General features: G+C 42.6%; 1 protein-coding gene across 3 annotated transcripts in view; it reads right to left on the reverse strand.

The window, feature by feature from the left end:
* Positions 1-2,448: 2,448 nt before the first annotated feature.
* Positions 2,449-26,702, reverse strand: part of LOC124145136 (dynein axonemal heavy chain 2-like) — a 104,673-nt gene continuing 80,419 nt past the window's right edge. For all 3 annotated transcript variants that reach the window (XM_048390532.1, XM_048390533.1, XM_048390531.1), the window contains 19 exons: positions 24,870-25,085; positions 23,274-23,424; positions 19,805-19,954; positions 18,702-18,834; positions 18,007-18,151; positions 17,013-17,212; positions 15,727-15,853; positions 14,353-14,745; positions 13,377-13,502; positions 12,433-12,624; positions 11,108-11,299; positions 10,202-10,386; positions 8,996-9,218; positions 7,789-7,905; positions 7,449-7,598; positions 6,616-6,792; positions 6,089-6,163; positions 4,864-5,014; positions 2,449-3,755 (listed from right to left, as the gene is read on the reverse strand). In XM_048390532.1, coding sequence (XP_048246489.1) covers positions 3,601-3,755; positions 4,864-5,014; positions 6,089-6,163; positions 6,616-6,792; positions 7,449-7,598; positions 7,789-7,905; positions 8,996-9,218; positions 10,202-10,386; positions 11,108-11,299; positions 12,433-12,624; positions 13,377-13,502; positions 14,353-14,745; positions 15,727-15,853; positions 17,013-17,212; positions 18,007-18,151; positions 18,702-18,834; positions 19,805-19,954; positions 23,274-23,424; positions 24,870-25,085 — 3,258 coding nt within the window. In that variant the 3' untranslated portion in view covers positions 2,449-3,600. The remainder of the gene's footprint in view (positions 3,756-4,863; positions 5,015-6,088; positions 6,164-6,615; positions 6,793-7,448; positions 7,599-7,788; positions 7,906-8,995; positions 9,219-10,201; positions 10,387-11,107; positions 11,300-12,432; positions 12,625-13,376; positions 13,503-14,352; positions 14,746-15,726; positions 15,854-17,012; positions 17,213-18,006; positions 18,152-18,701; positions 18,835-19,804; positions 19,955-23,273; positions 23,425-24,869; positions 25,086-26,702) is intronic.

A 26,702-nucleotide genomic window follows, 5' to 3' on the forward strand; every position in this document is an offset into this window, starting at 1 on the left:
AGTTCAAAATTGTTTCATAGGCATTACTTAGAAGTTGACGGATGACTGAATGAGTGAGGGACATAGTACAGGTGGAGGATTAACAATAGAGTATTGGATCCTCCACCTTCTATATATATTCTGTACTATGTCCATCATTCAGTCTTACTTGACAACGGTATAAGGATCTATACCGAAACGTCGCTTTTCACAGTATTAAAAAAGTTGTTATCCATAAAATTGTGTCTATCTGGTCATGGAGTTCTAGATAAGTTTGGTAGTTAAACAATCTATCACGTGACTAACCACGGATCCGGGTAGGAGTGTGGGTACCCGGGTCCTACTCAGTCCCACCCGACCTGAGTACTCAGGTTACTCTTCCCAGCTCTAATGGATACAATGTAAAATGCCCATTGGTGGTGACCCTTGCTGTGTAACCTGCAGGAATAATGCCAAAAAATGTTTGTTTGTTGTTTAGCATGAACTCAGCAATAGTCAAGCTTGTCGAACCTCCTTGTGTGGCACTCGAGGTGACCTGGAAAAAAGGTCGAGTTATCCGGGGTTCGAGACAATCATTAAAGTGTTCATTTCGTGTGCCCAGTTATTTGGAATGCATGCCTTTGATGTAATTGTGGAAAACAGTGAGGTCAGTCACTGTGTGGAAAGTAAGTTGAAAGTTTGGACTGTTCGAGTCATCAGGGGAATGTAATGCTAAATTTGGACACCTGGGACTCTAGTTCAAGATAACCATGAATTCCACACATCCAGTTTGATGATAAATATAGAAGGCAGGGACCAGTAGGTGTGTTCGAGACAATTGGGAATTGGATACATCAAAGTTTGACACAACGAGGTCCAACTGTATATGCGGGCAGCCTGTAAATATGAGATCCTGGTGCACGTTATTGTGAGCAACGATCAGCATGACCACAGATCCGTTTTGATTCAACTAGGCAGCGCTTCCTGGGAGAAGTCCCAATCGCTGTCTGGGGATCAGGATCTTAGGATCAGCACAGGTTGCTGGGGACCCACTCTAATCCTGAATCCCCTGGTTAAATATGACATGAATGAGTAACACCTCACTCACTAGAGCTCACTGAGATTTGGGTAAGAATATGTCCCCTGTGTCGATGATGGATGTAGGAACAGACATGTGGATGACACGTATACCATGTGCGACCTTGGGTGAATCATTCGCGTCCAACTCGTGTTATTCCCGGACAAACCGAATAGCGACTCCTGCCCCTCTCGTTGCCATTTTTACAACTGGGCCCCCTCTAAGCACAAACGGGCATAGCTAAAAGAATTGTAACTTGTTGCTTAATGATTCACATGTGGTTCCCCCATATATCATATACATTCTAGATGCTATTTAAACACATCAGGACTTTTGGTATTATACAGTATGATTGAACACATTTAACTGTATGTTGGGTATATACTAAGATGCAAGACATTGTAAAATTAAAACTTATTCCTGAGGGATTCTTTGAATAAAATACTTGTCATACGCGCATTCTGATTGTTTTGTCGTATTTTCACACATGACATAAATCAATACGGGACGAGTCTTCTTGTAGGTTAGCGAAAGGGATGAGTGGTGACGAATGCTGGGTGAATTTGTCATTAAACTCTAACACCGTGGATTGATGCTCACATTATCGACCACTGGTTGGTTTTGTCAGGCTCCCTTATCATGTAGCTGGAATATTGCTGACAGTATTCCCTCATTCACTTCACACAGCTGGAACATAGCTGTGAGCAGCATAGCACTCTCTCCTCAATCAACTCTCCGATCTCCACAACAGCATCTCTTCAGTTTCCTGTTAAAACTTGTACTTTCAGGAAGAGAACATTCTCATATGCTGCAGCCTCTCTGTAGAACAATCTGCTTGAAATCTGAAATCTGTTCCCACTTTTCCCACTTTCAAATCTCAGCATAAGACATTTATGTTTCAATAGTCTTACAGTTGCTTAAGCACACAGAGCATATTTATTGTGTGAACTGTTGCCCAATATAAATGCATTAGTAGTAGTAGTAGTAGTAGTAGTAGTAGTAGTAGTAGTAAATGCATTAGTAGTAGTAGTAGTAGTAGTTGTAGTTGTAGTTGTAGTTGTATCATTACAGAATAAATTAAATAAAGGCAGCAAAGAGGGTTTGGGTGATCCTGGCACAGTCAGGCTGGTTAGGCTCATCATCAGCTCAGGGCCCTTGCCCCCTCTACACGCAGCCCAGACAGCAACTGGGACTTCTCCCAGGAAGCGGTGCCTAGTTGAATCCACCCAGAACTTTTCGGAGAATGTGAAGACTCCCCAACGCTGCTGCCTTCTGCATTACCCAGATTGTCACAAGGGCTGTTTTTCTCGCAGCAAACACAGGTACTCTCCCAATGTCAGTCAACAGACATTATTATTATTATTAATATCATTATTAAAAAACACGCCATTTCATGACAAACACAAGTCCGGTATTATTAAGTGTTTATTCGGCAGGGTATCAGTTTCAACTGTCACATATCAACCCATATTTTTGTCATTTTTACAATGCAATATTTGTTCAATGCTGTAAACGTTTTGTAAAAGTAATAAATAACAACATTGTGTATAAATTCATAAACAATAACTCTCATTATGTACATTCATGTACAGGCAAAAACAAGGATGGAACAGGAGTCACACTCAAGGTTAATTCAATACACATCGGTGAGCACTTCATATCAGTTGTATTGTTGCTTTTTCAAAACTAAGAATACTCTCGTTATGTAATTCATTATGTAACGCATTATATACACATCACAAAAACATGTAAACATCACAACTAATAAATGCTGTTTGTAAAAGTTGCTATCTTTTGATAACAAATCATCCACATTTTTATCAGTTTTTACTGTGAATTAACATTTAAACTTAACTTGTTCCTATTAATTTTCATGTGTTACATATAGCTTATGTATTTTGTTAAATAACAAAGAAAAAAAGGTAAAAAAAAAAGAGTACACATACTGTGTTTGTATTTTGTTTAAAAACAGTTATTTTCGAGTTTAGACTTTAGAAATCATCCTTAAATAATTCCCAACATTTTTATTATTTTGCCACCTGGTTTTTTGTGTCATAACCATCAATATCTGTAAATCAAGGAATTTGACAATAAAACATTTTGCAGTGGTTTTGGTCAGAATTATCATATTGTTTGTTTTGTTTTTAATACAAATAATTGTACAGATGAGAGAAGGACGGATGGAATCATTATTAATATAACTGCTTTAATAGCGGATTCCTGATGAGGCAAGTTCATGAAGGATATTGATAAAATATCACAATTCTGTCAGAATAGTAAACATTTCACATAAACAAACCACAAACAAGCTGCAACAAATGCTATATCTCACACATCCTAAAATAATTGGCACAGTACAACTTTCAAATGTATTGAGAATACACGTGAAATGAAATTTCACACAGGAATGTTGACAAAAACAAGTATGTACATGTCCTCAGAACAAGTTGAGTGAACAAATCTTTGGATGTAATCGACCACATGAAGATGCTTGCTCTTCGTCACTGAGCAGCAAGACATATTTACACAATGAAGCAATGATCGGTCAGTAACACTGAGAGTGTCTAGTAGTCAAGACTCATGAGTAAAGCTGTGCCTCGCTTGACCCAATGGTCAGCGGCCTTCTCGCCGGACTTCAGTTCTGCTGCCACAATGAAGGACGGCCGCCCGGAACCCCCGGTTCTGTTTGGATAGTAGTAGACCGGGCATGTGTAGATTCCTGCAACAGAGAGGGGAAACAGGACTCAAAACAAAGCTATCATGGCGACATCGACGAAATGTTTTTGTATACAATCTATTAGGGCTGGGACGAGTCGAAATTTACTAACCGGGCACCTGACATACTATTACATGGGCACCTGCTATAGGTCTCAAGAGTTGGGTACAAAATGTCTAAATGGGAATTGTTTTACTGCAGCCCTGGCAAAAACTATTTAGATACATATATAAAATGAGATCATGCATACACTGAAGTTGATTGACCCTTTATCCCTACTCGAACATATAAATGTCAGAATGAATGTTTGCATAATCAGAAAGAAATGTGAACATAAGCTTCTTGGTGTGTAACCAGTTTTATTGTTAATGTCATTACACAGTATATCACTTGGTAGTCATGTGGGTACCTGGGTCCAACTCAGGATCCACCGGACCCGAGTACCCGAGTCCCATCCCTGCAATGTATTTATAGTTGGTAACATCAGTTACCTCCCTTTGAATGATCTCTTATTCCTTACAGAGTGGAATATGCCAGTAGTCAGACCTGAAGAGTTCCACTTCGTCATTTATGCAAAAGTAGTAAAATGTAAATTTGCATGGCCTTGACTTTTTGGAGAGGGACCCTTGTGAAGGCCTTGAATTTGGGGAAGGAACCTTGTAAAGGCCTTGAATTTGGGGAGGAACCTTGTCAAGGCCTTGAATTTGGGGAGGAACCTTGTCAAGGCCTTGAATTTTGGGGAGAACCTTGTAAAGGCCTTGAATTTGGGGAAGGAACCTTGTAAAGGCCTTGAATTTGGGGAGAACCTTGTGAAGGCCTTGAATTTTGGGGAGAACCTTGTAAAGGCCTTGAATTTTGGGGAGAACCTTGTAAAGGCCTTGAATTTTGGGAAGTAACCTTGAAAAGGCCTTGAGTTTTGGGAAGGAACTTTGAAAAAGCCTTGAATACTGTGACTGTACAAACCCTGTTGTGACCCATGATAAAGGATGTTAGAAATGAAGGATGGTCCTTCAGGATTTCTCTGAAATTATTTATATTTGAAATTTTCATATTCAGGTTATGACAAGCAGCTGTTTAATTTATATCTCTAATTTCACTTATAGGCCTGTACCTTTGCTTGTCTTCTTCTTGTTCTCCACGGGCTTGAAGTGGATGGTTGGCATAGCACACACCAACTGCATGGGGTTGGCCTCGATGAGACAGGCGTTCTTCTTGTCCCAGCCAGCTCCTTGCAGGAACAGACCCTTGATGAACACTCCATCCTGCAGGTAGACATACAGTTTGCATCAGACGTTAAGACCTGCAGACCTCCAGACAACACCATTAGGGTTGTATAGAGATTATTAACGACCATGTGTGTCATACTGATTTTACTAATTCAGTGTCAAAAGTTTTGTATTTCCTGAGCAGGAGTGAGGGTATTACATGAATTATTACACAAGTTTCATAAAACCAGGATGACACAAATGAAATTATAATTTCTTTATTAACCATTATTTCATCATTAGAGCTCCCCTTTAGAAAAATGCTTTGATCATGACCGTCGTCTTAGAAAACCTCAATTGGCGAATGACATCAATCTTCAGTTGTAACCTTGCATCACAACAAGATTCTGATGGTGTCAACAATGCTGGTCCGGATGACATGAACCATACACAGGTGTATGAAGTGATATATGCAGTGGTGCAAATACAACTTTTATACACTCGTTTTTTTCCAACCTTATGGGTAATAACTCAAATCAATTACTTGTGTTACAGATCACTTTCTTGTAAACTAGTTAAAATGTGTTAACACAACAAAGTTTTGTAGCCATGGAAATGTTTCACTGTAGAGTCTGATTTGGGAAACTGAAACTTAAAAGACGAACTATGTACAAGAACAATACTAGACATGAATGTCATTCTCAGGAGTGTTTTTCTGCTCGCTGTTACATCACCCAGGACGATCTGGGTTAGAATAGGTCTTCAGCATCCCATGCTTGTCATAAAATGAGACAATACTTGTCACAAGAGGCAACTAACAGGATCTGGTGGTCAGGCTTGCTGGATGCATGTCATCGTATCCCATTTGCATAGATTGATGCTCATGATGTCAATCACTGCATTGTCTGGTCCATATTTGATTACTAACAAACCTCATTAACATCTGATCTTAGTTCTCAATACTGCCAAACAAATATCTGTCAGAATGGCCTTCCATCCGACCAATGAGAGTGTCACGGACCAGATTGGGACTAAAATCTGATTTTAATGAGATTGATCAGTACCAGGCCACCTTCATATGGATAGAATATTGTTCAATGTGGCATTAAACAACAAACAAAGAAACGTTACCTTCGGTGGTCCAGTGATGTTGGAATCATCCACCGTCATGACTGTAAACTCCCAGGACAGCGTGTCCACCGATACCTGTAGCATAGAGGAACACAATGTAGAGTGTTGTGGCATAGAGGAACACCACCATGTAGGGCGTTGTGGAATAGAGGAACACCACCATGTAGGCCGTTGTAGCATAAAGGAACACAATATAGAGTGTTGTAGCAGAGGAAATCATTGTTGGACATTGTAGTGTTGGAGCATAGAGCCAAGCTGTTCTGCCTAGCTGAAATCTGCATTATCGTTGTGTGGATTGATAAGTAAAGGAAGACAACTTATGTTGTTCTGCCGGTCTGAGGTCTGCAGCTGAGTATTGTTGTGTGGATTGATAAGTAAAGGGAGACAACTTACGCTGTTCTGCCGGTCTGAGGTCTGCAGTATCGTTGTGTGGATTGATAAGTAAAGAGAGACAACTTACGTTGTTCTGCCTGGCCAAGGTCTGCAGTATTGTTGTGTGGATTTATAAGTAAAGGGAGACAACTTACGCTGTTCTGCCGGGCCGAGGTCTGCAGTACCGCTGTGAGGAAGCCAGTTGGGAAGGTGAAGCCGGACATCCAGAAGACCGTCGGTTGGTGAGCTGTCTGAGCCCACTTGGCAAACTGTTCTACTCTCGTCACCAAGTCTCGTGTCCATGCTGACAGCGGCTTCATTGATGGGTAGGCCTGAGAAGATAAAACAGTTTGTATGTTGTGTTTCAGATTGGAATAAATTATTTTCCAATTCGTCCTGTATATATACAGTTATAAGTAATGCTGAGGCTTTCTATCTGATGGCATGGTAATGTGACTAAATCTTCATAGTAGCTTGGGTTGTAATACTTCCCAGGGAGCTGAGAATGAAATTTGAGAGCATAATGATCCATTGACCAGTGTATAGTTTGTTTACATCTTCAAACAAGGTTGGTGTGTAAATTCATTTTCGTAAAGAAAATCCTTCAAAGGGGTAAACTGGGTAAACCTAATTTATAATTTATAAAATTTATAAAACAATTATTTACTTTCATTGGATTTATTTCACTTAGGGAGAACTAACTCAGTCAACAAACTACAGACTCGTGTACCACACTCAAAGTTTTTTTTCATTCTTTTATTCTTGTGGAGTCTCTCCAACAGGAGAACAAGGCTACTGTTTCCAAGAGGTGAAGTTTTAATGAAGTGAGTAGGTGCCCTGTAGGAACTGAAGACACCATCATGGTGATTATTAGTTTTTGAATTCTCATCTCCCTGGGGATCACAGAACCAATCGTGATGATTATCAGTTTTTATATTCTCATCTCCCTGGGGATCACAGAAGCCATAATGATTATTATCCGTATTACCTTCTCCCATGCTGGGGGCACCCTGCCGTCGTAGATACACTGGAAGATGTTCTCTAACTCGGAACTCATGACCACCAACCCTTGGATACCCCTCTCGAGGTCTGTCAAAGAAACACGGATCTCGTCCAGCAGAAGGTTGTACCGCTGGATCTGTAACAAAAACCCAAGTTAAAACACTTCAACTAACACTGCAACAAGGACAGGCCTCAGAGTTCACTGCAACAAGACACTTTATACACTAGACCACGGAGGTGGTCTAGAATGGCCTGAGGGATCAAAGGACTGTTCAGTTATATACTACCAGCCGAACAATCTGCAGAAAGGACTGATGTGCACTTACTTCTTGCAGTAGAACCACATTAAGCGGCGAGGGATCCACGGACAATATCTTGGCTGTGCCCTCATAGTCAATATTCTCAGGAATTTGTTTGAAAATATTGGCTGCGAGGTCAAGCACCTGAAACATAGACATGCACACATTAGGACACTTGGCATGTGGAATTCAAAAAGGTTCATAATAAAATCAAATTTTTATCTTTTGAACATGAAATTGTTAAGCCACAAAATATACATTTTCTTATTTTCTGGAATCTAATTTAGTAATTATGTGAAGATGAAGGTGTGGTGACCCACAATTTATCAGAATGCCAATTTTGTCCCACTCTTTATCAAAATGCCATTTTTGGCCAACACTTTATCAGACACATTCATGTGAATGAGAAGTCGATGGTGTTCATTTGAACTCTTGCATGTTTTTGAATTAACATTAAATGTATGTGCATGTGGCTAAAATGCGACAAAAAGTCTGATTTTAAAAGGATTTAGGAGCATATGGTCAAAATGCAAACTTCTTATGAAGCTCAAAACTCAAATATCACAACTAACTTAACTCATGTACCAAATTTAATTTATTTTGAAAACAAATGGCCATGTAGTGGCCATAAGAACTTTCATCTTTCAGTATGGTCGAAGAGCCAAGGTCATCCTACTCTCCTGCTCCCATCCCTGCCCCCTCTACCCTACCCTTCCCATCCCACTCTACCCTAGCCCTCCCTTGCCTGTCCCACTCTACCCTACCCCTCTCTACCCCTCCTGTCCCACTCTACCCTACCCCCATCCCTGCCCCACTCTACCCTACCCCTCCCATCCCTGCCCCACTCTACCCTACCCCTCCCATCCCACTCTACCCTAGCCCTCCCTTGCCTGCACCCCCTACCCTACCCCTCCCATCCCACTCTACCCTACCCCCATCCCTGCCCCACTCTACCCTACCCCTCCCATCCCTGCCCCACTCTACCCTACCCCTCCCATCCCTGCCTCACTCTACCCTACCCCTCCCATCCCTGCCCCACTCTACCCTACCCCTCCCATCCCACTCTACCCTCCCCTTCCAATGCCCACCCCACCACTCTCAACCTCTTTATAATCAAACCCTGCAATAAATCTACAATCACCAACAGCGAAAGTCTCCACTTAAGATTTGTATCAATACAAGATGAGACCCATGAAGTAACACAGAGGAGGCTACAGCATGTTATTTTGGGTACCTTGTCCTCCCTGCTCTCTCCGGCTGTGCTCGAGACCTGTGGTTGCAGTGACAGTAGCGTATCAAACATCATCCTCGTCTCCTGGATCTGGGATGCGATGTCTGCGTTGGGGTGTTGGCCAAAGGCTTCTGGGTGGTCGATGTTAGGCAGCATGCTGACGTACTCCTTGTAGGAAGACAGAGGGCCATCCTTGGGGACATAGTAGGTGGCCAGTGTAGACACCCTGTACAGGAGAGAAATCACACTTACAGACAGAGCTCAACACAGCGGTCCTTGAAGTTTGCTCCTATAGCAATTCAACTTAGGGAGCCTTAAATCTTAACTTTCAATTTGGGCTTACGGACTGGTCATTTTTTCGAGTGGGAGAGGTGGCGGAGAAATTTGTTTTAGGACTGTATCATATTATTTAATCTAACATTTTTTATCCCCTCCACCTAAATGTCCTTAAATAAAGTTGAACTTTACATTGACAACATTTAACATTCCACTCTCCCCTCCTCACACAGACACTAAGAGTCCCTCAGGTGTGCTGCTGTCGTAACTGATTCCAGGGCCTCATAAATATTAAAGTTTTTAACATTGGGGTTATGACAAGGACCCTGTGACTTCCACGCCTAATTTCAAACACTGCATACAGCTGGGAAAACATTAGCTTCACCCCTGTAACCTGGGGCGGCTCCACAAAACGATCTTAGCACTAAGACGATCGTAACTCCCATACATTAACACAGACTTACGACAATCGTAGCGGTAAGGTTGCCTTGTCTTGAAGTGGTGTAACAGATCTGATTGTAATAAATTTGTCAACTAACCAAAACTTCCAGGATCCATTTGTAAATAGTACCACGTATGACATTGCTCTCATTTTGTCATCAAAAATCAACAACAACAACATATATACATTTAACATTCTCCTTCCTTAACATCAGGACATGCACTTGCATGGGCAAACACCATCCTGCCATTTGCGAATGGCCACCCTTTGTTCAATTTGTTGCAGAATTATCTAAAAATGCTAGCTTCACCAACGTTTGAACTAGGTTTGTTCAATGCTGCTCGATCTCAGGCAACAAATTTCTCTTGTGTATTATATTTTAAGTGTCCCCTTTTGTCAATTATCTAAGCGACCAGAGCACTTATTATAATGAATATGGTAAACCAACTGATGAATACTATGGGCAATTGATGCAAAGCATGGGTGCCTACTTGAAGAAGGCCTGGCTGATGGAGGAGTCACAGAAGTAGTCGCCGATGTAAGTCTGCATGAGGCGTCTGTCCCAGTCGTCTGTGACGTGGCCGCCGTAGTTGATGCCGGCAATGAGGTACTTGAGGGCATCCCATGGTGTGTCTTCATACTCATCCAGGTAGATACTCAGTAGGTTCTCCGACACCTGTAGATACATGTATCACTCCATACAATACATATCGGTACACATACCTTCCTTGCTACCAAATATACCGGTACGTAAGAAATCAGACGATCCTGATCATCCCGCTTGCAGGATATCATATGTCTGGCAATCTCACCATTATATTACTGCAGACATCATGATGATTGCTCCTATTAAAAAATGACGTCATACTGTCATGACATCAAATTGGATCCAATCTGTGTAGGTTATGATGGTTACAGTTTCAGGAGTCTCTCGACCGTTTGACACTCACTGTATCCCACACAGGGTTTATGTCATACACGGAGTGTAACTGGTGACCATATTAACAAATAACAAATAATTTGACCAAATTCTCATCACTGAAAATTATTCAAAGTAGTCTTTTGGATTCAAACTTTTTGAACAATTTCAGGTGTAAAAAATGTTGAGAACAATATAAGTGATTGAGCCATATTTCAGCAATATCATGCCAGGGACACCAGAAATGTGTTTCACACATTTCACCCATGTGTGACGAGCGAATGCTGTAACCACTAGGCTACCTCACCCCCATAACAAGTAGATAAAGTATCAGCTTCATTGGTCCAGCAGTTTCTGAGATCATGTTTACAAACACCAATGATCATGAACACTGGACAAACAGGTCTTCACGAAAGATCACTGGGTTGGTAAGGTGAGCTTAAAATTACAGCAGGAAAGAACCAGATCAGCAACTCACCTCAAAATCGGAGTCGTTGAACTCGTAAGCGATGTTCCATCCCAGCATGAGGAACTTCCTCCTCTCCAGCAGCACGGAGTGGAAGAAGCACAGACAGAACAGCAGCTTCTTGTACTTGTCCTGCTTGTGGCAGCGGTTGAACTGACTCTCGGCCACCAGGTTGTACAGCCGCTTCATGTTGGCCTTCAGACCCTGCACACACAACGGGAACAGTGAGGTGAGGTGAGGTCAAGTCAGGTGAGGTGAGGTTGGGCAAGGCGAGGCAAGGCGGGGTGGGCTTGAGATGGGGTGAGGTGAAGTGGGGTGGGGTGGGGTGGGGTGGGGTGAGGTGGGATGTGATGTGGTGGGGTGGGGTGAGGTGGGATGTGATGTGGTGAGTAGAGGAGAGGTGACACAAGGTGGGGCGAGGTGAGGCGGGGTGGGCTTGAGGTGGGGTGAGGTGAAGTGGGATGGGGTGTGGTGGGATGTGATGTTGTGAGTAGAGGAGAGGTGACACAAGGTGGGGCAAGGCGAGGCAGGGTGGCTTGAGGTGGGGTGAGGTGAAGTGGAATGGGGTGTGGTGGGATGTGATGTGGTGAATAGAGGAGAGGTGACACAAGGTGGGGCAAGGCGAGGCGGGGTGGGCTTGAGGTGAGGTGAGGTGAGGTCAAGTGGGATGGGGTGTGGTGGGATGTGGTGTGGTGAGTAGAGGAGAGGTGACACAAGGTGGGGTGAAGTGGGGGTGAGGTGAGGCGAGATGAGGCAAGATGGGATGAGGTGAGGTAAGGCGGGGCGGGGCAGGGCAAGCCAGGGCGGGGCTGGGTATAATGTCCGTTCAAGATTATTGCACTTGTATAGCGAAGTGCATGTATATGTTTGTCTGTGGCTGCTTGTCCTAGTCTGGATAGACTAATGCCAGTTTGTAGTACCAGCCCACTGTGATACCATGCCCCACAATAACACTGGAACCAAACTCAGACTATTATCACCAATAGAGTTAGAAATAACCCTGTTCATAAAAACGTATGAGCACTACTGCAAATATCACTTCATGCACCTGTGTATTGTTTCTGTCATCAGGACGGCATTGTTGACATCATCAGAATCTTATTATGACGTAAGGTCAGAATGATGCCTCACAAGAAACAACGTTTTAGCTGAATATTGTTGATGTCATTCCAGAATTGTGGTCTTCTAAGACGGCAGTTGTGATTAATATATTTTTCAAAAAACTCGTGTAAGAAGTCATTCTTTCCCTTGCTCTCGCTCGGGAAATACAAGAATTGGCACACATGGGAGTATAATAATCTGTATGTATGTTCATGTGTGCTGCAGCCATCACTCACCTTGGGGGGCTCTGTTGTCATCTTGATGCCCTGCTGCAGGATGGAGATGGGGAACTCCGGATGTGGGGAGCTGCTGAGCCACAGGCGGAACTCCGGGTGTGGCTCCTCAATCTGCAGCTGTTCCACCAGCTTGTCCAGCTGTGGCATCCAGCTGAGAGACAAGTGGCAGTTGGCCAGGAACACCCAGTTGCCCTGTACACACACAGAGGTGAGAGACACTGATGACACTGACTCATCCAATTAGAAAACCCATCACGGATACTGACCATTGTTTTGGATGTACTCGTTTTTTTGTGATAACTCTCAGGAGGTTTTACTTTTTCCTAGTTAGACCTCATCTCAGATTGAGGTTATACTTTCACTAGTAAGACCTCATCCCAGAGTGAGGTTTTACTTTTACTTGGAAGACCTCATCCCAGAGTGAGGTTTTACTTTTACTTGGAAGACCTCATCCCAGAGTGAGGTTTTACTTTTACTTGGAAGACCTCATCCCAGAGTGAGGTTATACTTTTACTTGGAAGACCTCATCCCAGAGTGAGGTTATACTTTTTCTAGTAAGACCTCATCCCAGAGTGAGGTTTTACTTTTACTTGGAAGACCTCATCCCAGAGTGAGGTTATACTTTTACTTGGAAGACCTCATCCCAGAGTGAGGTTATACTTTTACTTGGAAGACCTCATCCCAGAGTGAGGTTATACTTTTACTTGGAAAACCTCATCCCAGAGTGAGGTTTTACTTTTACTTGGAAGACCTCATCCCAGAGTGAGGTTATACTTTTACTTGGAAGACCTCATCCCAGAGTGAGGTTATACTTTTACTTGGAAAACCTCATCCCAGAGTGAGGTTATACTTTTACTTGGAAGACCTCATCCCAGAGTGAGGTTATACTTTTACTTGGAAGACCTCATCCCAGAGTGAGATTTTACTTTTACTTAAACACTCACCTCTTTCACGCCCTCCTTGATCATCCTGGTTGCTATGGGAGCCTGACCTTGACCCAGGGACAGGGCATGGAACCTGGAAGCCATGCCACTGGTCTCAGCTAACTGTAGCAGGGAACTCGTAGGATCCTAGAATCAGAGAATCAGAACCTTTTGTCAGCAGCAGCAGCAGATATAAAGATGGAAATGATGCATTTCACTCCCCTTTCAACAGTATTTCAATAGTGTCAGCTACTTGTGGGAGATAAAGTGAGGAGTTGCATACCCTCCACATCTCTACATTGTAATACCCATGAACACTGATATAGTGCTGACAAACCAAGAATCATAATCAGGGCAAATCTGGGCCAAAGCCTATGATTACAGGATCCTGTCACTGCTAGGGGAGGAGACGACTGGCGTGCACCCCAAAGAAGACAGAATCAGCATAAGAATTCTTCCCTTAGTTACATGGCTAGACAGAACAATACACTAGCCTTGATTAATGTGAACTAGTTCCAGTTTGGCTTTCTGCTTAATGGAAGCTGGTAAAGAGAGTTTGTTTTACTTTCTTTGTGACATGTGAGTGAATATTGTGTTACATCAGTCACCAATATTACAGCTGAATCTCACAAAGCTGTACCAAACTGAGTCTGGGACAGGAACATCAGCAACATGCAAACATCCGGGTTCAAGGACACACTATCAGCCACAAGTTGTACACAACACTCCTCACCCGTGAAGATCCAGGTTAGAATTGGTCTTCAGGACCCGTAAGAGGTGACTAACGAGATCGGGTGGTCAGGCCCGCTGACTTCTTTGATGTATGTCATTGCATCCCAATTGCATTGATTGATGCTCATGTTGTCAATCACTGGCTTCTCTGGTTCAGACTGGATTATTTACAGACCACTGTCATAAAGCTGGAATATTGCTGAGTGCGGTGTTAAACAACAAACAAACAAACAAACAAACAAACAAACAAACAAGTTGCACCTACCACCCCTGCAGACAGCACAAAGATGAGCGGCGTCTTGGTCGTCGAGTCCTCCACCACCTGCTGCATGTCCAACACCGGGGGCTCCACAAACTTGGAGCCGAGGTTGTTGACAATGAACGACGTGGCACAGAACGAGACTCGGTCGGGACGAAGTGAGCGTACGATCAGCATCCTCTGCAGCTCATTACACGCGTTGTCCCACTCCCCCGGCAGTGGCGAGGTCTCAGGCTCGGCCGACGTGTACCAGATGTTCCAGTCGCGGGGGTATTGTTCGAAGGAGGTGATTATGCCGTGGAAGTTGGCTAGTTTGTCAAGCTCTGTGATGTTGTCCCAGGCGTTGTCCGACAGCCACACGGAGCATGGGTTGTCCATCTGGTTGTCTCGGTCAATTACCTGAACACAAACATTTCTTCTTGAGGACTTATACTAACAAAGACCTATAACTTTTGATAGGGATACTTGTTTCCAGTTGGGAGAGTGAGGTGAGGTGAAACGATTCAAGATTATTGCACTTATGTAGTGACATGTGTGTGTGTGTGTGTCTGTGTCAGTCTCTGTGTGTCTGTCTGTCTGTTTATGAATCTCTGACTGTATGTCTGTCTATATGTCTGTCTGTGTGTTTGTCTGTCTGTATGTCTGTGTGTGTCTCTGTGTCAGTCTCTGTGTGTCTGTCCATCTCTGTTTATGAATGTCTGTCTGTCTGTCTGTGTGTCTGTCTGTGTGTCTGTCTATCTGTCTGTGTGTTTGTATGTCTCTCTGTATATCTGTCTGTATGTCTGTGTTTGTCTGTCTGTATGTCTGTGTGTGTGTCTGTATGTCTGTCTGTGTTTGTGTCTGTCTGTGTTTGTGTCTGCCTGTCTCTGTGTGTGCATGTGTGTGTGCATGTGTGTGTGCGTGTGTGTAAAGGTCAGAATCCATATCCAAAGATGAGTTTAAATAACTGAATAAGTCTTTGGTTAATAACATTAACCTCTCATCCTTAATCTCAAGGTGTGGATTAATTGATAGGTTTTCTGTCTGTTTTCGAACCAGCATCCTTAAATATTTCTGAACCTGGCCATTCATTCATGGGGATGAGAATTTTTCTTTTTTAAAAACACTAAATGACAGACAAGGTTCTGGGGACTATATGATTTATGTATATGGTGTAATTGCATGCATCACAAAAATAACATAATGAAATCTGTAGAAAAGTCTCATCCCTGCATTCACATTCATTTTGGTCACAACATGGGTCTCGTCATCTCTTCTGTGTGAACCTCTAGCATCCAAGACAAGCTGATACAGGTCATAAACTTGTACAATCCTATTTCAGTTTGAATTCTTAAAAAGTTTACATGTCACCAGAGATAGACGTCAAACTATTCAACTCACCACGCCACCTCTGAGGAAGAAGTTGTACTCATCCATGTTGATTTTGCCGGCATGTTCGAGGATCTTGGCACACATCTGGAAGGAGAAGAGCAGCTTGTGTCTCTCGAACAGCCCCCGGCATGTGTACCTGCAACACCACAACGCCATGTTACTCCATCAAAACAAACTGGGCCTCTTCGAAACTGTCCCATGACATGACCTGGGTAAAATTGATCACACACAATCATAAAAACAAAGTGATGATTATATTATAAGTTGTAGCAGGATCACTCAGGGTACATGGGGTTTTATGTGTCCTAATGATGGATGGATCCCGAGTGATCCTACTACAACGAATTTATCTTAATGACATGTTTTAATATGATGCTCCGCTGTTCGATTGAGCGAGGTTAGCTAGTGCTTTTTGCTTGGAAGCAGGGTATAACAGATATATTCTGCCTCTCAGACATCCATGTGCTGCCTGTGTTGCTCGTGGCGGGGTATAAGAGATTATTGTGCTTTGTAACAAAGTCATCTTTAGTGCTAATGGTTGTCGGACATGCTCTGTGGGAACATTTCCAGTGAATAGAAGTTTGACGTCCGGTCTTAGTCATGAACTTGTATCCAGCAAAATCCAAGTGCCGACCCCTGTCAGAATTGGGAATAGACTGTATGTCAGCCTGTGCATCTGCCACAGTGGAATACTGTTTCTTGTCTGTAATTACTTTTATAGCCCTTGTACTAAATGATTAATAAATTCAGTCACGCATTGATATATATTTTCAAGTTTTCACTGTATCAGTGTATGTGAATATAGTTCACCAAGTAGCTGTGTCATTATATTTTGTGACATCCTCACCAATTACTTGTCTTATGTGAGATTCCCCCCTTAATCCCCAACTGTATCACCCATCACCACGCTCGGGTGAATTTGTACCTATAATAGATGCGGGACAAGCAGGAAGACCCTGAATAAACCACCAGGCAGACTAGGCACATGCCCGATCAATGAAATCGCACAGCGTGTAAAACACCGGGAGCAGATTTTAACTCTGTAAGGGGAATCCCCGCAGTGAAGACATTTTTCGTCTGTTTTTTTTTCATGGTCTGTTTTACGTGATTTCCGTTTTTCAAACTTAATTTGGGTCAAGCATTTGTCATTAAGTCTGTCCTAAATTATTAAAATCTGCAATTTGCTATGCTGACTTTACTTCCCTTTGAGGCAAGATGTCCTACCCAGCCAGCAATATGTATTTCACACACTGATCGGGGCTAGTAGGTAGGATACAACAACTGCGCCAGCTCACCTGTACACGGCATAAGTGTGGTACTCGTTGAGGTTGACGATCCTCTCCTCCAGTTTGGAGCTGCGCTGACTCTTCTCAATGGACAGGATGAACAGCTCAATATAAGAGTCCAGGGAGAACTGGTACATGGGGTCGATACGTCCCATGTCGTTGAGGACGAAGAACAGGATGGAGGCTCTCTGGGCACAGGGCCGGTAGCCCTGGAAAGAAGAAGCAGATTATCCTGTAGCCTTAAGTATAATTGTACAAGTGGAGCTTCTTCCATTCAGTAATAATAATGTGCATATATATACAATCCACACCCTAAAGCATGTTGCAAGTGCTATGGTCAATGGATCAGTGTGTACTGGAATTTCAATCTCCCTGGAGACTTTTCAACCCAAGCTGCCTTATGAGCCGCTAGCAGGTTAACAGTCACATTACATCTCATCCTACCGGGTACCCATTCATTGCTGGGTGAACAGAATCATATTTTGAACAAAGTCTATTGTCACATGAAACACCACATGTAACATGTGATTCAGTGTGTGGCAGGACCTAGAAAGAGTCAAGCTGCCGAACACAGTCAAACACAGTCGCCAATCCACTTAATGTGACCAATGTTGCTTAACTTCGCCCATTTGTAGTTTGTGTGCTGAACACGAAACACTGTCAAGGTATGATGACATGCAATCAACCAAGTCACTGAGCCTGACCACCCAATCCATGAAGTCGCCTCTTATGCCAAGGATAGGCAAATTCTAACCCAGAATCCCCAGGGGGTCTGAAGGCATGAGCCACAATGCAGCCTGGACACAATAGCACAACAACAATCAAGCCACAGAGACCTCAATACCCAATCCCCTTCAGCCACCTATCACAAGCATGGGATATTGATTACCAGGAATCCTCCCAAAAGAAAAATTTCAAGGCAGAAAAAAAGAATCCGATTCATTTGTTTTCCTCTCTTCGCCCTCCAGATCCACACACTTGTCACTGTTGTGTATAAGCTCACCTCTCTGGCAGCATCAATCTTGGCCTCGGTCTGCTCCGAGATCTGGACCTGCTCGGACACTTCCTGGGATGTTATCTTGGAAGTCTGGAGCGTGTTGACCAACTGCTCATCGTCCAGGAGGGACCCCTTGGTCTCATTAAGCAGCCTGCAAATACATTCAACTGTTTTTCAAAACTGTACCCCTAGAGCCAAATCTTAAAAAAACCAGTTCTTAATTGGTGAAATTGTCTAGTCTCACTCTATTCCTAACTTCGCTAAAACAATACACCAGGACAGAGGTAGATTTAACAAGGTTTTATGTAGGCAGCTGGGCTTACCATTTAAAAATTACTGCCCCTTCTCCAATCTAATTGGCCCACTACTAAATGATGAGCGTGACCCCGACCACCCTATTCACATCCCCCTAAATATTTCATTGAATTTACAGGATTCAGGAGTTGTGTCTAAAAAGAAAATTAAATACAACCGCAAAATTTTTTTTGAGCAGCAAAATATTACATCGAATACACATTACTTAAGAAATTATGGCACATGGACAAGGGGTGAAATGCTGACTAGCCGGTTGGGCCATCTACTTTACATTTCAACAAGTCCTTTGTAAATTTAACTGGCCACGGGCCAATGGGCCAGCAGTTAAATCCACCCCTGCAGAAGAACTGCTGACAGGTCACTTTGTTACAGTTACACAGCCTCACCTGAGAATCTCATCTTCACACTCCACCAGCTTCTTCTTCCCTGCAGCGATGCTCCTCACCAGCGTGTCCTTCTGTTCCTCCAGCTCCGGCCGCTCCTTCCGGACCACAATTCCCAGTAGCTGGGCCTCCAGACCTGCAGCGCAGACACAAACATTCAGCTGGACATCTATGGAGGCACTAGGACTGCACGGTATTACCCGTATACTGCAATGCGCTTTTAAAACAACATGTATTCCAATATTTCATTTGTGTTTCGGTATATCGTATATCGCCGTATATAAAGCCACCCCACGTATAAGGCGACCCCCCCTGTACAAGCCTTCAAAACTGATGCTAATTCATACTCCGTCTAGAAAGCGAATCGGAATGAAGCACAACACCAGGTAGTGGGTAAAAAATATACAAGTTTTGCTGTTATTTGTATAGTCTAAGATAACATCGACACTGAAATCCATTCACAAATGATACTTCCCTTTGAAATTGATAAATAAAATGGTGGTAATGTGGACATGATTTTTCTCACGTGGTTATCTCCCCTGTATCCATAACAACAAAATGGCGGCAACTGAGCATGGCCACGTGGTTCACAGTATTACATCCTGCACTTTTTAACACTACTGGGCTCATAGATTCTCCCTTCTACTGTCACACATCGTCTCACAAGTCTTACCAAGTGGAGACAGACTTCATAACACTTCAAGTGGTTTGGTTTTAGCATAATGTTTGTTTGTTTGCTTGTTGTTTAAAGCCACACTCAGCAATATTCCAGATTTATGATGGCAGTCTGTAAATAATCGAGTCTGGACCAGACAATCAAGTGATTGTCATCATGAGCATCGACCAACACAAACGGGATATGATGACATGCATCAACCAAATCAGAGAGTCTGACCACCTGATCATGTTAGTCACCTGTTACATCAAGCATAGTCGCCTTTTAAGGCAAGTTAGGTTGCTGAAGACCTATTCTGCCCGGATCTTTACGGGTCGTTAGCAAACTGAGCTAATCTAGTATGAGGGGATATTTCACTTGAAAACAAAATCGTTGAGACTGCGAAATGCACATTGCCAGATAGACTTTCCGATTTGTAATTTTTTCTAACCTTGCTCCTTGACTGCGAAATTGACGATGGTGGCCTTGGTGGAAATCTCTGGGGTGTAGTGGGGGTTGCTGAGCTTGGTGGTGATGTAGAAACGGAAGTCGTTGTTGTACTCAATCTCCTTGTCTCCCAGACGGATGATGTAAGCGCCACCTGCAATAGTCCCTCAGTTACAACTAGTGTGACAATGTAGCCATTTCATCCATTGCTTTCTGTTCTATGATATTAATTTCCTACTACCGGTACATTAATTAGTTTTAATGTACAACTTGGACAAAAACACAAAAACAGATAACAAAAACTTCAAGGCCGGTTGTTACAATGCTTAAGGCAACAGCAATTTTTTATGTTTGTATTTTGTTTTATTTTGCAATTCTCATATGTCAACAACTACCATTAATATATTAGACTGTGATCATTATTGCTTTATTTAAGAAATTCTTTTCCTGATTTAGGTCGATGTAGAATTTCTATATTTGACATGCAAGAACAATCTACCGTATTTCCTCCAATAGACTGTCCCAGTGAAAATAGTGATACAACAATATGGAGTATAGGCCTATGGTGGTCAGTTGTGGGAAGAAAGCAGGGTTATGTTTAGGATCCCAAAGTAAGTGCCTTGACAGACAAAATGGTGAGAAAAAAAAATAGCTAAAAATTGCAACTTTCTTTTAAATGTTACTTATTTTCATACGTGAGGTGAGGTGAAATGGGGTTTAATGTCACATTAACTTGATTAAGATTATTGCACTTACATAATGACTGTGTGTGTGTGTGTGTGTGTGTGTGTGTGTGTGTGTGTGTGTGTGTGCGTGTGCGTGTGCGTGTGCGTGTGCGCTTGTCCAGACTAATCCTGGTTTTATTGTGCTAGCCTACTGAGATACAATGTCGCAGTTTAACATGAATACCCCATGCAGACAGTGTACTGACTCCGAGCCGACCAGTTCTTGTTTTAGCCCCTTCATGCTGAGCGCCAGGCAGGGTAACAAGAGGTGCCATCTTTTAAGTCTTTTGGTATGACGCGTCTGATTTCCATATTTCATACATCGCAACAATGTTAAACTGAACATTAAAGCCTCCACTTGTTTATTGGTAATGCTGTTGTGAAATTCAAGTCACAAATACAAGACATAGAATTAGTTATTACCATTATAACATAACTGGGCAATGCTTACTGACAACTGCTTCAGGTTTGGGCCAAATACTGGCCTCTGAGCAGGTTTAGATAAATCTGTGTTAAGTACAAGAAATGTTAAATGGTGCCCGGTATTATCGAGGCTGTGCTGCTCACTAAACACTGATGAAATACAGGCCGAGTCACTGTGAAATCAGGAATAATACACACAAAGGATATCTGTCAGAGGAAATATGGTAAATCTTAGGCATTCATTGTGGTTCTGTGGCTATGCATCATATCAGTGCCTTTCAAACATCAATTGTGGTGCCATGCAATGCATGAAACCATTTCAATAAAAATAAAAATCTTGCTGATAATGTGATTAAAAAATAATATGTGTGTACGTGTGCGTTTCGTGTTTAAGGCCACACTCAGCAATATTCCAGCTATAAGATGGCGATCCAGTGATCGATGTTGTGCACATTGATCCAAACCATCGGAGTACAAAGACACACAATCACCAAGTCACCGAGCCTGACGACTCGATCCATTTTGTCGCCTCTTATAGGTTGCTAGAATCCTTACGGCAAAATAAATGAAAATCTACAATAAACACATTTTGAAAGTGACAAGTCATGAAACATCAATGAGGAGAAGGGTGTCCAGACTGCTAATATACAGATCATGCATTTTTACCCTTCTCAAGATTGTCTGCAAATTGGAAGAATATGCATCCAGTGTAAATCTCATTGACTTGTCTTTCACATATTCTCTTGATACCTTGCCCTCCCACATTAAAAAACATCCTCTGCAGGACGGAACTATTTCCTTCTTTGATCTCTTTAAACGTTTTTTTTCATATACCGACACATTTTGAAAATGCATATATTCGACTTTTTGTAATATTTGACAAAATGGCCACATAAATCAAAATAAATTGTTCAGGGCAGTTTGTTTGTATGATTTTTTGTTTGTTTTATTTGTTGTTTAACGCCGCACTCAGCAATATTCCAGCTATATGACGGCGGTCTGTACTGGTAAATAATCGAGTCTGGACCAGACAATCCAGTGATTGACATCATGAACATTGATCTACACAATTGGGATCGATGACATGCATCAACCAAGTCAGAGAGCCTGATCACCCGATCCCGTTAGTAGCGTCTTACGACAAGCACAGTCGCCATTTACAGCAAGCATGGGTTGCTGAAGATCTATTCTACCCCAGATCTTCACGGGTAGGCATGACATAATCAAACATAACAATGTCGTCAAACTGGTTCGAATTTCATTCAATGTGTTTAAAGATGGACTTGAGCACAAAAACATATCTTTTCAGGTTTCAAGTTGATTATGTGGTTTCATTGTCTTTCAGTGTACCAATTTTTGGCAACAATGCAGTTTATAAATCAGGCGCAGCTTACTAGAGCTAATTGGTTCAGGCTGCCAACTATGGCTCTCGCTACACAGAGCTCACGTGCCATTTTGATCCTCAGGGTTAGTTGTGTTACGGTAACTAACCCCCAACTCTATCCTCAGTCCTTGGAGCTCCTTTCTGATCAAACACCCCTTCACGATCATTAGGGTTAGGTACACCCTTCTGATCAAACACCCCTTCACGATCATTAGGGTTAGGTACACCTTTCTGATCAAGCACCCCTTTACGATCATTAGGGTTAGGTACACCTTTCCGATCAAACACCCCTTCACGATACTTAGGGTTAGGTACACCTTTCTGATCAAACACCCCTTTACGATCATTAGGGTTAGACACCACTTGCCAAAGGAACACCTCTTAATGAACCTTTAGGTCAGGCACCCCATTAAGATCCTTTGGGTTGACTTTGACATCGGGTATGGCTAGCTATCTTTTTTAACAAATTAATCCAATGTAATTTGAGGAAACTCCGTATAATTTTTATCAAGTTTCGAGTTTCACAGAGAAAATGGCTACTGTGCATGTGCATAAAAGTAAACAATTGGGTGTCAATTGGGTGTAGATGGGCACTTATTTCTGATAACACTCATGGTTCCGTGGTAAAGTGTTGGACAATTTGATGAAGTCATTAGCCAAGCATCACATCAATCTGGCAACGAGATCCTCCATGCGGCACTAATTGAAATCCGAGGGCGGTAAGGGCACTCGTCCCCAAGTTGTCAATATCCACTACAGGGAAATCTTAGACTGTATTAGATTGGCCTTAACAATAATAAGTCATTTTATATTTATGTATTCTATGGCTCAAGAAGCCATCAAGGTACAATGACACATAATTAACCCATTAACAACGTCATCATGTGATGAAGATGAGGATGGGGCCGTTACAAGGTAAGCTTGAGGTGTGGAGGACTGACCGATCTTGATGAGGGATCTGTTGAGGATGGGGTCCAGTGAGGGGTCCAGCTTCTCCTGCACGTTCTGCAGCAGGACGGGCAGGCCAAACTGTATTGCACTCTCCATCGTGCGCATGTAGTCAGACTGCTGCAGATCTATCACCTTCAGACCCTGGAGGAAGAGATCAACATTCAGCTATTACAATCATACATAGATATTATTACATGAGCATGTTTGTCATACGGATTTTACGAAACTAGTGTCAGAATTCCTGTGTATCTCGAGCGAGAGTGAGGGTAATAATTTCTTTTTCTAGGATGTCGTGTCTAGTGGGATATCATTCTGACCTTACGTCGTCCCAACAAGATTTGAATGCTGTCCACAATGCTGTCTGGATGACGTAAACATAGTGGACATACAATTTTTACGAACTCGGTTGTTTCTAACCTGTGGGTAATTACTGGCTCAGTGCACATGTAAGACAACTCCAAATACACTATTGTAAGTAAATGTTCAGTCTGAGTTTGTTTGTGAAAAATGATGACATGCAATATAGTAGGAATGTAATGACATGACGATCTCCAGTTGCGATATTTTGTTCACAATACGTATCATGATACTGAATTTGCAACAATCTGTATAATTCACAGAGCATAAATACTGTTAAGATGGCTTGAAACTTCCTGCATATCTGGTCTCTTTTTAAAATATATATGTCTCATTTCAATCAATGTTATTCAAATTACAGAAAACTAGAGAGTTAGCACCAGTTAGAAAAACACTAGAACAGAATTTAAGTCTTAAAACTTTGCAAAAATTAACAAAGATAAAATTGTTTCTTAAAATGTAGGACTCATTCGAAGTCCTTCCACTGCTGTTAAGGTTCCATGTGTGAAGTGATACTGGATTAAATTATGTACCAATATAGGTAGTTGTGTATCTATCAATGTTTGTATTGTATTGTCTGGGAATATTATTGATGCACTGATGTATTGGTGAATCGTGACATCCCTATTGCTCAGGATCAAATATGAATTTACTGCTTACTGACTCGTTCTTGGTTCCACGGGCCATTTTACATTAAATTGTGATCTATGACTTTCAGAGAGCATACACAGGACAAATGTGACCCACCTGGTCTTATGGGTGCTGGGATACAATTGTGCTAAGACTGTACAAAAATATCATTTCTCTCTCATAAGTTTGTCATGTAATAAAAACATTATTTCAAAACCTTTCAGCATACATGTTTACTTTCAATTCATCGGACATTATGTTTAAAACTGGAATTATTACAAAAAGCGTTTTAAGTCAGAAAATGAGTTTTATGTTTGATGCTATGTATTTCTGTGTGAAATATGAATTGAAGCTTGTGAATTGCATGTTTGTGTTCCAAAGACACTGTAGTTTTAAAACATAATGAAAAGTCAAACTGTGATTTTTCACCCTTATCTCCAGGTTGGTCACAAACTTTGAAAAAAAATGAATGTGAATTTTGCTCAGACTTGTTCTTTGGTTGTAAGATGAACAATTAAAAGTATCTCAATGTAATACTTCAGACATAAGCAACAAAATAAGCTCTTCAAGGCATACCCAGTGTCAGTCAATATTCCTACCTTAGACACTTCCATATTCTTGATCCACTTGATGGCTTGTCCCTGGGGGTCAATCATCAGGGGCCAGCGACTGCCACGGGTGACGATCACACCGTTCTCCGTGGAGAAGGCGTCGCTAGGCAGACCCTGGATGTTCCAGTCCCGCACCTGAGTCGGCTTGGCCATGAAGTTACAGAAACTGAAGTCCGGCGCACACGGCACACCGAGCTTTCTCACCTGGGGACAATGTCGAACAAATGAGTGAGTTTGGTTTGATGCTGTTTTAAACAGTATTTCAGTGATCGTGTCGGATTGATGAGGTGGAAAGCCCAAATTGATGTAGGTGTAAGCCGTTTACTACTTTGGTGAAGCGACCAGCATGATGTGGTGCTGACGAACCAAGAATCATTATCAAGGTGAACTGGGATTCAAACCCACGATCGTCGGATTCTGGCATGACTTGGTCAAGAAGACATGACATGACAAAAGGACACTACATGAAGGCACTGCATGATAACAAGACACAAAGACATCCATGAGGACACTATAAAGGACACCCCATGAGGACACTCTCAAAGACACAACAAAAGGACACCCCCATAGACATAACACAAGGACATCCGATGAGGCCACTACATGACGACACCCCCAAAGACACATCACAAAGGACAGTCCATGACTACACCCCATCAGGAAACCCCTTAAAGACACAACACAAGCACACTCCATGAGGACACCCCATGACTACACCCCATCAGGAAACACCTTAAAGACACAACACAAGCACACTCCATGAGGACACCCCATGACAACACCCCATCAGGAAACCCCTTAAAGTTACAACACAAGCACACTCAATGAGGACACCCCATGACAACACCCCATAAGGAAACCCCTTAAAGTTACAACACAAGCACACTCCATGAGGACACCCCATGACTACATCCCATGAGGAAACCCCTTAAAGACACAACACAAGCACACTCCATGGGGACACCCCATGACAACACCCCATAAATAAACCCCTTAAAGACACAACACAAGCACACTCCATGAGGACACCCCATGACTACACCCCATAAGGAAACCCCTTAAAGACACAACACAAGCACACTCCATGAGGACACCCCATGACAACACCCCATAAGGAAACCCCTTAAAGACACAACACAAGCACACTCCATGAGGACACCCCATGACTACATGCCATGAGGAAACCCCTTAAAGACACAACACAAGCACACTCCATGAGGACACCCCATGACTACACCCCATCAGGAAACCCCTTAAAGTTACAACACAAGCACACTCCATGAGGACACCCCATGAGGAAACCCCTTAAAGACACAACACAAGCACACTCCATGAGGACACCCCATGACAACACCCCATAAGGAAACCCCTTAAAGACACAACACAAGCACACTCCATGAGGACACCCCATGACTACACCCCATCAGGAAACCCCTTAAAGACACAACACAAGCACACTCCATGAGGACACCCCATGACTACACCCCATCAGGAAACACCTTAAAGACACAACACAAGCACACTCCATGAGGACACCCCATGACAACACCCCATCAGGAAACCCCTTAAAGTTACAACACAAGCACACTCAATGAGGACACCCCATGACAACACCCCATAAGGAAACCCCTTAAAGTTACAACACAAGCACACTCCATGAGGACACCCCATGACTACATCCCATGAGGAAACCCCTTAAAGACACAACACAAGCACACTCCATGGGGACACCCCATGACAACACCCCATAAATAAACCCCTTAAAGACACAACACAAGCACACTCCATGAGGACACCCCATGACTACACCCCATAAGGAAA

This window comes from Haliotis rufescens, unplaced genomic scaffold (genome assembly GCF_023055435.1).
Source record: "Haliotis rufescens isolate VD_foot unplaced genomic scaffold, xgHalRufe1.0.p SCAF_9, whole genome shotgun sequence".
NCBI classification, from domain to species: domain Eukaryota; kingdom Metazoa; phylum Mollusca; class Gastropoda; order Lepetellida; family Haliotidae; genus Haliotis; species Haliotis rufescens.